The sequence below is a fragment of the Pelodiscus sinensis genome, chromosome 1, assembly GCF_052426305.1.
Source record: "Pelodiscus sinensis isolate ZL-2025 chromosome 1, ASM5242630v1, whole genome shotgun sequence".
Taxonomy (NCBI): Eukaryota; Metazoa; Chordata; order Testudines; family Trionychidae; genus Pelodiscus; species Pelodiscus sinensis.
This window is the reverse complement of record NC_143052.1, coordinates 64,543,832-64,555,947: the sequence shown is the minus strand read 5'-3', so window position 1 is coordinate 64,555,947 and position 12,116 is coordinate 64,543,832. Positions and strand designations below refer to the sequence as shown.

General features: G+C 44.2%; 1 protein-coding gene across 1 annotated transcript in view; it reads right to left on the bottom strand.

Moving 5' to 3' along the window:
- The window catches only part of CAND1 (cullin associated and neddylation dissociated 1), a 57,747-nt gene that overhangs the window by 21,366 nt on the left and 24,265 nt on the right, over nt 1-12,116 (bottom strand). The window contains exons 3-7 of the mRNA XM_075931364.2: nt 8,126-8,280; nt 2,848-2,971; nt 2,103-2,359; nt 1,918-2,023; nt 879-1,024 (exon numbers count right to left, since the gene is read on the bottom strand). Of these exons, the coding sequence (XP_075787479.1) occupies nt 879-1,024; nt 1,918-2,023; nt 2,103-2,359; nt 2,848-2,971; nt 8,126-8,280 (788 nt within the window). The remainder of the gene's footprint in view (nt 1-878; nt 1,025-1,917; nt 2,024-2,102; nt 2,360-2,847; nt 2,972-8,125; nt 8,281-12,116) is intronic.

Genomic DNA, 12,116 nt, shown 5'->3' with positions numbered 1-12,116 from the left:
GTAGGACACAGACGGCCCTTGGGCCATAGTTTGCCCACCACTTACCTAGAAAAAGTAGTAATTAGGGAAGTGGGACAATCTGCAGATAATACTAAACAGCTCATGACAGTTAAGTCCAAGGCAGAAGTGAAGAGCTTGAAAAGGATCTCACAAAACTAAGCAAGTGGGCAACAAAATGATAGATGAAATTCAATGTTTATAAATGGAAAGTAATAAATATTGGAAAACATAATCCCATCTATACATATAAAATGACTGGGACTAAATTAGCTGTTACCACTCGAGAGAGATCTTGGGAGTCTCTGTGGCTAATTCTCTGAATATATCCACTTAATGCGCAACAGCAGTCAAAAAAGCAAAAAGAATGTTGGGAATCATTAGGAAAGAGATAAAAAATAAAACAGAATATCTTACTGCCTCTACATAAATCCATGGTACGCCAACATCTTGAATACTGCATGCGTAAGATAGACTACTGGGCTAAAGGGACCTTTGTCCTGACCCAGCCAGTATGGCCATTCTTATGTTCATTCTCTAAATTTCTTCCAACTTCTAGTCATGTCATACTAAAGAATTCCTCTGCCTGCCTCATTCTTACATCAGTCAAGTTACCTTTAGAAAACTCATCCCTTAATCCCTCTAAATTCACACTATCGTGCCAATTGATACACAAAATAGTTATATAAAATGTCATTCTGTTCACCTTACTGAGTGTAGTAAATGGTCAATCTCAGAAATATAAAAAAGGAATACATGAAAATGTCACACAGTCATTCAAGTTTTGGAAAACCTGAATTAAGGCGTCTATACTGATCATTTCAATTTCATCACAATTTAGGCTCACTAGCTCTCCTCTCCAAAACCAAGAAATAATATACCTTGATCATCGTCATCACCACCATCAGCATCCATGGCATTTTCATCTTCATCTTCATCATCATAATTATAATTAGGATCATAGGTAAGGTATTTAAGACAAATGTTTATAATGGTAGAGACATGAGGATAAACTTCCTTAGGACATCTGCACAGTAAATTTAACACAAACAAGTTTAACTTACAATATTTACGTAGACCAATTAAATATCTTTAACAGAAAAAAATTAAGTCTATATGCATCAGTACTGAGTTTACAAGCAAATCTAGTACTATCAGAATTTCCAATACATATCATTGTTTTTTCTCAGAATTCAACTCAACTCTGTTACAAAAATTCAATGTAATCTGAAACTTGCTATACAAAAACTTGGACAGAACTGACAGAGTAATTTAGAAGATTGGAAAAAATATGGAGTTTCATCTCCATATAGACAAAATCAAAAAATATTTAGTTCTTTAGCCACTTTGCAGTCCTGTAGTTCAGTTCTCATAATTCAGTTCCCAGAAGCTACTTTGACAGTTACTGCTACTGTCACCTGTTGAAGCAGAGGTCAAGGAAACAAGATCCTTAACACTTTTCAAAGAAGACAAAAGTAGAAGGAGAGGAAGTATGCTCTGCCTGTGATTCACGTTCATACATTTCCAATCTGGCTGCTAAAGAGTCTTACATGCTTTGAAAACAAGAAGATTCTGTCTCCACTAATGGGAAACCAGCACTTTCCATGAGCACTATGTTTATAAAAACAATTATCTTGTCTGTCTGCTGTACATACATCACACTGATTATACTTAAATTATAAACTAGTGATAGAAAAATCTACTTTAGCTATTCAGATATCAGCAAAAATAATCAAAATTATTTTGCGCAAGACTATCAATTCCATCAGGAAAGGAAGCATATTTTTTGTGGCTTACTATAACTTCTCTTAATTGTACTAGGATTAGCAATGACTTCTTACATGTTAGAATGATAGCCATTCAACTTGTAAGAAGAAAATACCAAACTGAAAAACCCCACATACCTTAAAAATAGCTTACCTCCTTACAAAAGATTCAAAGGCTTGAATGCAATATTCTCTTAGTTCATCATCATCTATGTTACAAAATTTTACCACTAAAGGGATTATTTTCTCAAGATATTCACCTGAAAGGAAAAATTAGAAAAGTGATCATTCACATCTAAAAATATGCAGTATCGGAGAAAAATATATAAATTCTCTTACCTATTCTATGACCTGCTTGCCTACTGATAGCAGCAATACACTGTATATAGGTCCTAGTTGTTGACATGGAATCATTTTTAGACAGCTCTGTCAACAGATGTTCAATGAGGTCAACAAAAACTATATTGCCACAACTCATGACCAGATGACCAAGAGCTATGATAGTTCTTTTCCTCACAGCAAGCCTGGGACTAGTCAGCTGGGGGAGCAGACAGGTCAGAATTGAAGGATGGAAGTTAACAAGCAGTCCTCCTTGCCTTAAAACAGATAAAACACAAACTCAAACCAATTGAATCTAGAACTGATTCTGTTCTTCTATTGTATCATTTTTATTTCAAGTATTCCCAAAATGCTATATACAAAATTAAATGCATTTCGAATTTTTTGGGACACATAAGGTTCTAATTAACTGATTTCAGATATACTTCTAAGTATACTGACATCTGAAAATAGTAAAGTTCTCAACTGCATCAAAAGATAAATAATGAGTTATATGATTAACAATCTAAGCTTAAAATTAAATGTATGCTAAATGTAACATCTGTAGTTTTGTACAAAGTTTCATTTGTGTTCAATTTTACCCATAAAACACAAAATATTCAAATTTTTTACATGTTTACAAATTCTAAATTATAACTACCTAACATTTAATAATCAGAAAAATTAAGTTTGCAGTGATTTAATGGGGTTCAAATACAGCATTAACAATTACATTCCATCAACATTTTCTAAGAAGGATGTTTACCTGCTCAGCATATCAGCCATGATATCCAATGCCTCTAATTGGACAGACACATCTTCCTGCTTGGCTATTGCACTTGTAAGACGCCCTGTGATCTTTTTACAAACATTAGCTGCTAATGCAGATCCTGGAAAGCACAACAAAACCTTAGCATTTTGCCAGTAAAATCTAATAATAATCGTCATATACCAAATGTCATATTTGCAACAGTTGGAAATTACTTAGCAAAAGTTCCTCCAAAGGAAGACTAATTGTCCAACATAAGCCTAAACTGACTGCTTTACATCAAAAGTGAAAGGCTACTCTACACAGAAACAGTTAGGGTGTGTCTAGACTACATGCCTCCTTCGACGGAGGCATGTAGATTAGCCAGATCGGAAGAGGGAAATGAAGCCGCGATTAAAATAATCGCGGCTTCATTTAAATTTAAATGGCTGCCCCGATCTGCCGATCAGCTGTTTGTCGGCAGATCGGGGCAGTCTGGACGCGACGCGCCGACAAAGAAGCCTTTCTTCATCGGCACAGGTAAACCTGGTTTCACGAGGCTTACCTGTGCCGATGAAGAAAGGCTTCTTTGTCGGCGCGTCGCGTCCAGACTGCCCCGATCTGCCGACAAACAGCTGATCGGCAGATCGGGGCAGCCATTTAAATTTAAATGAAGCCGCGATTATTTTAATCGCGGCTTCATTTCCCTCTTCCGATCTGGCTAATCTACATGCCTCCGTCGAAGGAGGCATGTAGTCTAGACACACCCTTACTGAGCAAGATCCTTCATTACGATGTAGGAAATCTGCATCCAACTCAAAGGAACACAATGCTGCTGGCATGGAAGCAGCAGAAAGCAGAAGCCAATGAAAGCCTGCAACAGGGGAGCATTTGTTGACTAAGTCTGTGGAACCAGTATGAGACTAAAGGTGGGAATAAAAAGAAAAAACAGCAAGAAAGTTTATTGGGAAAAGTAGAGAGGCACCATGAACTGGCTGTAAAGAATAGCTGGTATAGTGATCTGTCAATGAGTTTATAGGTCATCATTAATTTTTAGTCCTCTGTTAAATTCAGTTTTCTAAACTAGCTGAAATAATCTAATAGCAACTAGCCAATGCATTTTTAGGTGGGAAAGGTGATTAAAACATTGTATCACTGAAATTCTTGGGAGAGTGTTTTGAATAGTTAGTTTATACAAGGAACAAACCATTCATTTTTAAACATTTAAAATAAGTTCAATTGTGTCCACTGAATTTTCATATGGTTCTTCCCTTACCACAGACTACTCTAAACTTGTATGTACAGTTGCATAAATTCAAGTACCCTTTGTGGTAATGTTGCTCAATTGTTTGCTGGAACCTTTGTATTTGCAAATTATTGACAGCCGCACAATGACTGAAAATTTGACTACCTGATTTGGCCACTTGTGCAAAGCCTTCAGTAAACATGGAACATAATGAGCTACACAGTGAAAACATTTAAAACTCAAGTTTTAGCCACAATTTGAAAAATTGTATGGGGCAGGAATAACAATTGTACTGTTTTGATCGTAAAAACAAATCCATTTGTTTATTCATTCAACAGACCCCTAATTACACGAACTAAAAAGTCACTTCATAAAATGAACCAACTATTGGGTGACACATTTGCATCACCATGCTGGCTGGTAAAAGGGAAGAACGCAAGCAGTTCAAATGCACTACATTAAAAAAAAAATCTAGAAATCATAACTTTTTGTGTGTGACTTTTTACAATAAAATTTTAGTTTAATAAGTATTCATTATTCTCTTTTCCTCTGGATTACAGAAATAAAACTGACTTACCTTTAGAAAAACAGCAGCCCAAATCTATTATTTATAAAATATTTATTTTCTCCCTAATTGTATTAATTTTACCTTAATTATTTAAGTGTTTTTGCCAGAAGATCCACAAGCCAGCAAAAGTAAAGCTAGCTCCAGCTTCCTGCGAAGTGGGGAGAAAGTCCCGCGGCTCTGCACCATATCCAGATCTGGCATGGAGCCTCGGGACTCCCCCTTCCTCCCCCCCCCCCATGCCGCAGGAAGACCGGGGGGGGGGGGGCCTAAATGGAAGCACAGGATCCAGAGCAGCTGGATTTCTTAAAGGAACCATACATGCTCTTTTTTCAAAGCTGCCTACAGATCCTGCCCCCGAGATCCTTGTTCCTGGAGACCCCTAGATACCCGCTGAGCTGCTCCTGCCCCTCTCCCCTAGTCAGACCCCCACCAGAACCATGCCCCCTGGCCAAACCCTCCACCAGCACCTTGTCCCCTGCCTCCTAGCCAGACCCCCCCCCCCACCTGCACGTTGCCCCCTCTGCCAGGCCAGATCCCCACGAGGACCCTGCTCCTGCCCCCTGGCCAGACCCCCACCAGCACCCTGGCTCCAGGCCAGACCTCCACAAGCATCCTGCTCCTGTCCTCTCCCTCCTGGCCAAAAACCTATTCCCAGCTTGCTCCAGTACTCTACTTCCCACATGGATTCTGCACCCTCATCCCTATCCAACTCACTGGCAGCCCTGTCCCACACACTGGATCCCTCATTTTTGGCCCCAGCTCAGAGTGTGCAGAGGCTCACAAAATCCACTAACCCTGGAACTCCAGAAGAGTTAATCTGGCCTGAGGCCTTGAACCTTAGTCTTACCTCCCCTCTCCCCTGCCATGTGGCTGGAGTGCCAGGGGAGTGAGGTGTCTCAGTTGGGGCCACATCAGTGAGGTTTGGAGAGTTTTGAAGGGTTTGGTTTGGGGTTTTTTGCGGTGTGGTGCTTGACTGATTTTTACGTGGGTCAGTGGCCCCTGACCCAAAACAGGTAACCCACCCCTATCATAAATAAAGACAATGCTGAAACATTTCACATTGGACATAATATTTTATTTAAAAATGAAGCCTGGCCAACAAGGCCCCAATTGGGGCCAAGCCCCCATCTGCCGCAGTATCATAACATTCCTGCGCGCGCGCGCGCACACACGCGCACACACACACACCCAGATCCGAACTCTGAGCCTATCATACACCTGAACTCTCAACCCTGAGCCCTTCACACCCCCAAACACCTGCACCACCCACATCCCTAGTCTTGTGCCACAACCCTCCTGTACCACCCACACACTGCAAACCTGTGCCCTGAGCTGATCATACACCCAATTCCCCCCGCCCTGAGTCCCTCATACACCCTACCCAAACTCCTGCACCCCCACGTCCACAAGCCTGCAGCTTGCTCAGCACCCCAACTCTCCGCCTGACCCCAACACTCTCCAGCTTGGAGCACCCCTCCCTGAGCCAGCATCTCCTTCTCTAACTCCTCCTGCACCCAAATTCCCTCCCAGAGCTTGCACCTCTCACCCCTGCCCACACCCAAATCCCTCTTTCCCATCCCAGAGCCCACACCTTCTGTCTCAACCCACTGAGAGTGGGTAAGGGCTGGGGACAGCAAATGATGGAGAGGAGGGGAATGGAGAACATGGGGCCTCAAGGAAGGGATGGAGTCTTGGGGAAGGGATGGGGTAGATTTTGGCTTGCACTGACATTTAAAAAGTGATCTTGGGTGTAAAAAGGCTAGAGGTCACTGGTCTAGTTAAACATGTGTCAGAACACCTACCATACATCTATTGACTATAAGTAAATGGGAGAGGCGACAGCATGGTCTGGAAAGTGGCAAAATTAGGGACTGATAAGAAAATAGGATCCCGTCATTTTCTGTGCAAGGATTGGAGAGGTAGGTTGGGGAACAGATATGCTGCATAAGATACCCAAATGCTACAGAGGATACTGTGTTTTCAGGAGAGTAGGAAAAGCAGCCTGGGAAAAAGAAGGAAACTGAAAAAAAGTAGCAACACTGAGCTAGAAGTTCAAATTTTCCTAAAGCTTTTAGTCAGCTTCTCCACTGCAAGGAACAGTGGGAGGAAAGACCAAAGAGAATAAAAAGGAAGCAAAAGAAATTGTATACCAAGGAATAAAGAAGTCAAGAAAGAACAGAAATGCGAGTCCAGGTTCAACCTCTCTGGTCTAGGACTCTCTAGTCCGGCAACATCCATGGTCCAGCAGATGTTGCAAGACCCAAGAGCCCCAGCCAGCTGGTAGTCAGGTGGCAGTGGGGTGGCAGCTGGGATCCTAACCAGAGATGGGAGGATGGGGGAAGGAGAGGGAAAGCCAGGAGCCCCGCATTGGACGGGAGTAGAGCTGGGCTGGGAGCCAGGACAACAGCTAGGAGCAGAACTGGTCTGGCAGCTGAGAGTCAGCCAGGGCTGGGTTCAGAGGTGATCCAGCAGCCTAGGGGGAAGACACCCAGTGGCTGGGGCCAGCAGCAGGGTTGGTAGATGTAAGGGGAGTCTGAGAACAAGGGCTGTCGGCTCCCCGGATGACTCCAGAAGCCAGTTGTAGAGGGGCCAGCATTGATTTCCCCTAGTCCAGCAAACTCTCTCCTTCAAGACAGTCACGTCCTGAAGGTACTGGACCACAGAAGTCTGGCCTGTATTCCTAAAGAATCCCTGCAACAGCTTCATCAGTAAGTTATGCTAAATAAAACTAAAACATTAGAAACTACATTATAGTCATGTTTTATCATCACTGTTTATGCTAGTACAATTTTTGAACTGTAGCTTGGACTAGAAATAACATATAACCCTAATTTTTAGCCTGCAAACCATGGTTAAAAGAAAGTAAATATAAATTCTCCACCAGACCTAGCCTCTGTTTCTCTGGAGCTGGGTGACAGGGGAGGGTTCACGTGAGGATTACCTGTTGTGATCCCTCCCTCTGGGGCATCTGGTATTGGCTACTGTTGGCAGACAGGATACTGGGCTGGATGGATTGTTTGTCCGAGCATGGCTGTTCTTATGAAAAATTTTAGAATAAGTCATTTTTTGCTGATTTTATACCAATTTATAGCATGGTCAAAATTTCAACCATTTTTTTTTAAATCAATTCTACAACAAGAAACACCAAGTACATCCCAAATCACATACTAGGACAAGAAATGATCACACTCCCATTGAAAAGTCATCTAAATTTAAAAGTGCACTCTAAACATTTTTAAATTGATCCAGATGAGATTTAACTACTATCACAAAAAGCCTGAGAATATTGTGCCTGAAAATATTCACAGTAGATATCTAACTATAGCAAATGTAATCTAAAATTACTTCTAGCTCCTTTTACAAGTGACTTGTTTGTAATCTCTTTTCATATCATAAAGAGGTTACAATGAAATAATTGGATATGAAGAAGTTATATCTCACATTTTAAAAATGGAGAAGGGGAGAACAATGTCATTTCTTACCGCTGGAAGCTGGAGGAAGTTCTCCAATGACTGTTTTAAGGCCAATACTTGAAATATCACGCAGTTGCTCTTTATCTGAAAGCATGTTAGTACAGAGGGTATCCACGATGGTCTCCACTTGATACTCCTTCACTTTACTCACCAAAGGGCCAAGACTGAAATAAAAAAGCACTGCAAATAAATCTGCAGATTTAAGCAGAAGTGACATCCAGCTATGTAACATATCATGTTTATACGTTAAGAATCCTTCAATATATTATTTTTTAAATCTATTCACAGAGCCACTGTTAATACTGATGTTTGCAGGGTTGAGACAATGTTGCTATTATTTCTGCAATATTCCTATACTAGAAGATTTGCCCAGCATTGCTCTGGTCCTTAACTCAATTTTTGTTTTTTGGAAAATAAAATGAATGGCCTGCAAGCTATTTGGGGGACTAATCTCCATGAGCTGGCACCGGCCTCCAGCACCATCCCTCTCTCATAGCCTGCAGGCTGTCCACTGGGGAGGTGCGAAAGACTCGCCTTCCCCATCCCCACCCCTCCCCCTCACACCCTGTAGCCTTTCCAGGGCTGGGGCATGGATCCCAGCCACAGACTCTCTTCGGGGGGGAGGGGAGGTGCACTCCTGGGCAGGCTCGGAAGCTCCCAGGCAAGGAGCTGGGGCAGGTTCCCCCAGCACTGTTTTGGGGCAGGAGGGCCACTTATTTGCACCATTGCAGAGCCCCATCCCCAGCTAGCCAGTCTCTTACTGGTGTGGCTGCCCCTAGTGGTCACTCAGCCATATAACTGTCCCCTGCATTCACTGCCCCCAATGGTGACTATGAATACTGTGTCCCTCCTCTCTGCTCTCTCCCTTTTCCCAAATCTGGAAAACAGTCCCATTCCCAGCACTTCCCGTTTTCTCGGTACAACCAGACCTGGCCTTGCTTTAAGTTAGAATTTGGTGGCCTTAGCTATTACCGTTTAGGAGGAGTTCTTGAACAAAAAGACTCGCAAACAGATAAACTCACAAATCTCTAAAATACACAGACAGACTAGCAAACATACTTGGCGTTGCCTGGGTCTGCCAGGAGAAAGGGGGGGTTGGGCAGAGAGTGGTTCGCAGGCCTTCTGCAGGAGCTCTCTAGGCCAGCCTTGAGTCAGAGGGGAGCTGGCCTGGGGCTGGGTAAGCCTCCCCTGCCGGTGCCTCCTGGAGCTAGGAGAGAAGGGGAGGACTGTGTAGGCCTCCCCTGTCAACAGTCCCACAGGGCAAGGCCAGAAGGAAAAGAAAGGGTCATGCAGGCTGGCCTGCCATGCTCATACTGGGCAGCCTAGCAGTGCAAGCTGCAGGAGGAAGCACACTGGTGGGTCTCGTGAGGGGCGGCCAGGGCTGCGCTGCCCAACCCCAGTGGTGCTCCCAAAGGGGTAAGGATGCATGGCGTTCAGGTCAGGGGGGACTTTCTACCCTCCCCTTTGGTCTGGTGCTGGAGCTGAGGGAGAGGGGTTTGAGTGGTGACTGCAGGATAGGTCTCGCTGCCCCCATGGGTAAGGCTTACCAGTTATAGGAAACTAATGGGGGCTAGAGCAGCCCCCCACCCACTATGGTCAAAAGGCTTTTCCAGCCCCACTGGGCTTACTGTAGGCAAAGGGTACTTCAGCCCAGCCGGAGAAGACCCCCTACCTGCCCCCCATTTACTCGTGGTTAACCAGTTACATTTTACTAATTAAATGGGATTTTACATCCCTACTTAGTAGTTGTGTTTTGCAGCTGCCACAGCTGTTGCTTTTTCAGAAATACTAAGGGTTTTGATTCAGGACCACATGGGTGCGACTCACCCAGGACTCACAACATGGACTAACACTCCGAGTATCTACGCTAGGGATTTAAAATCCCACTTTATTAATTAACTGGTTAAATGCTATGTTTAACCAGTTAACCAATTAAACATGAGAGGAGGAAGCCTCTACATACCTCCCTTCCCCGCTGTAGCAGGGCACTGAACACTGGTGGCAATAAACAAACTGTACGGGATCACACCTACAATAAGCGGACAGCCAACTAACTAAAAAGATGCCGCATCACAGATGTTGCCAGATCAAAGAAAGCTAAACTAGAGAGGTTCAACCTGTACTACAAAGAAATCTGATCCCTACACTTGAGTCAGAACTTTATTAAAATATGTCAAGCAGATGACAGCTGTGAAAAATAAAACAGAGATTACAGTGCAGTTTACTGAAAGATAAACCATCTTCTAACTCAGGAGTGGGACACAATGAATTTTGCTACATGATCACGGGCCGGCTCCATTCTCAGAAGGGGCGGGGTCTGGGGACTAGACTCCCCACAGAGTTGTATGGGGCTAGAGGCTTTGAATTAAAAACACAAAGGGCTTGCAGCACCTGGCCCTGCTGCTATCACATTGCCTCCCTCCAGACCAAAGCAGCCTGTAGCCTTTCCAGAGCTGGGGCATGGTTCCCAGACACAGCCTCTCTTCAGGGCGGATGCTCCTGGGCAAGGCCAGAGGGCTCTCGGCTTCACCACTACCGCACTGCCTGGTAGCCACCCAGGCTTGCCGTGGCTATTTAAAAGGCTCACAGCTCCAGCTCCTCCCAGGGTAGCGCCATGACCATGAACCATTTAAATAGGGTCCTGGATGCCTGAGGCGCCATCTGAAAATCGGGTGGCAAGGGCAGCAGGATCTAAATAGAAACCAATCAGATGCAGTCCACAGGCCAGATCAAAGTGTTAGGTGGGCCAGATCCAGCCCCATAGCAGCATTTTGCCAAGCTCTGTTCTAATTAGAGACTCACCTCATGTCATCCTGAGCCCTCTGCTGTATCCTTTTTTCCCTACCCTTTCAGTTTAAGGCAGCATATTTATAGCTCTGTGCAGATAAAAAAATTTGTTTCCACTGCCATTCTGCAAACATTGTCTGCAGAAATTCACATATGAAGTGCATATCTACAGTTTTGCAAAGCTCCAAGCATATTCAAAGCAGAGACTATTTCCTCCTGAGTGCTTGAGAAGCTCTTACAACTTTTGGGGGTTTACAGGAAGTCCCCGGGTTACGTACAAAATTGGGACTGTAGGTTTGTGCCAAGAGTGAGACCTGGGGGGAGGGGTGGTCCAGGCGGGGAGATTTAAAGGGGAATCCACCTCCGCCATTAAACACCCAGCCCGGTGCCAGGCTGCGGCCTCCGGGCACCCCGCACTAGCTGCCCCCCCTCCCCGCCCGTTCGTAACTAGGGATCCAACGTAAGTCAGATTGATGTAACCCGGGGACTTCCTGTATTAGTACTGTAATAAATCCTAATAAACATCCTACAAATGACAAATCTAGCAGGACAACTGAAATCAAACAAACACTTTTGAAAAGTAAATTCAGATTAAGTATGTACTAGAATAACCATTGAAAAAGTTAACCAATAAGCATGAGCCTATCAGTTGCACACTGGCTGCCATCCTATCCGTATCAGAGCCTGCAGTTGGCTCCTTGGGAGCGAGGCAGGGAGCCAGGCAGGAATTTAATACATTTAAAGTGCAGAGTCGCAGCATCCTGGGGGCGGCTCAGTCCCAGCTCACACTGCCCCCAGGACACCGGACTCCTACCAAATTTAAAGTGCAGAGTTGCAGCAGGGTTAGCTCCCGGGATGGTGCCTCTGCACTGTGGAGATGGTGCTAATACAGAGGCAGCAATAGGATGGGGGAGCGAGTAGTCACTTACAGGTAGTTGACTAATGTAGCCAGACAGACCCCCTCCCCCCCATCACATCCATCTTATTTGCCTCTCTGAGGTTCCTGAAGCAGAGAAGGAGCAATAAAATCAGCATAGTCTATGCTGGCTCATCTGATCCTGAGAAGCTGAAAACATAGATATGAGAAAAGAGCGATTAAGGCTGTAAGCTGACCTCGAGGCTGCGAGAACTGTACCGGCTGGCACCCATGTTGATACGATCACACACAAGTCGTCCCTGGGAGAGGAATCTCCCACTGAGAAAAGAATCTCCA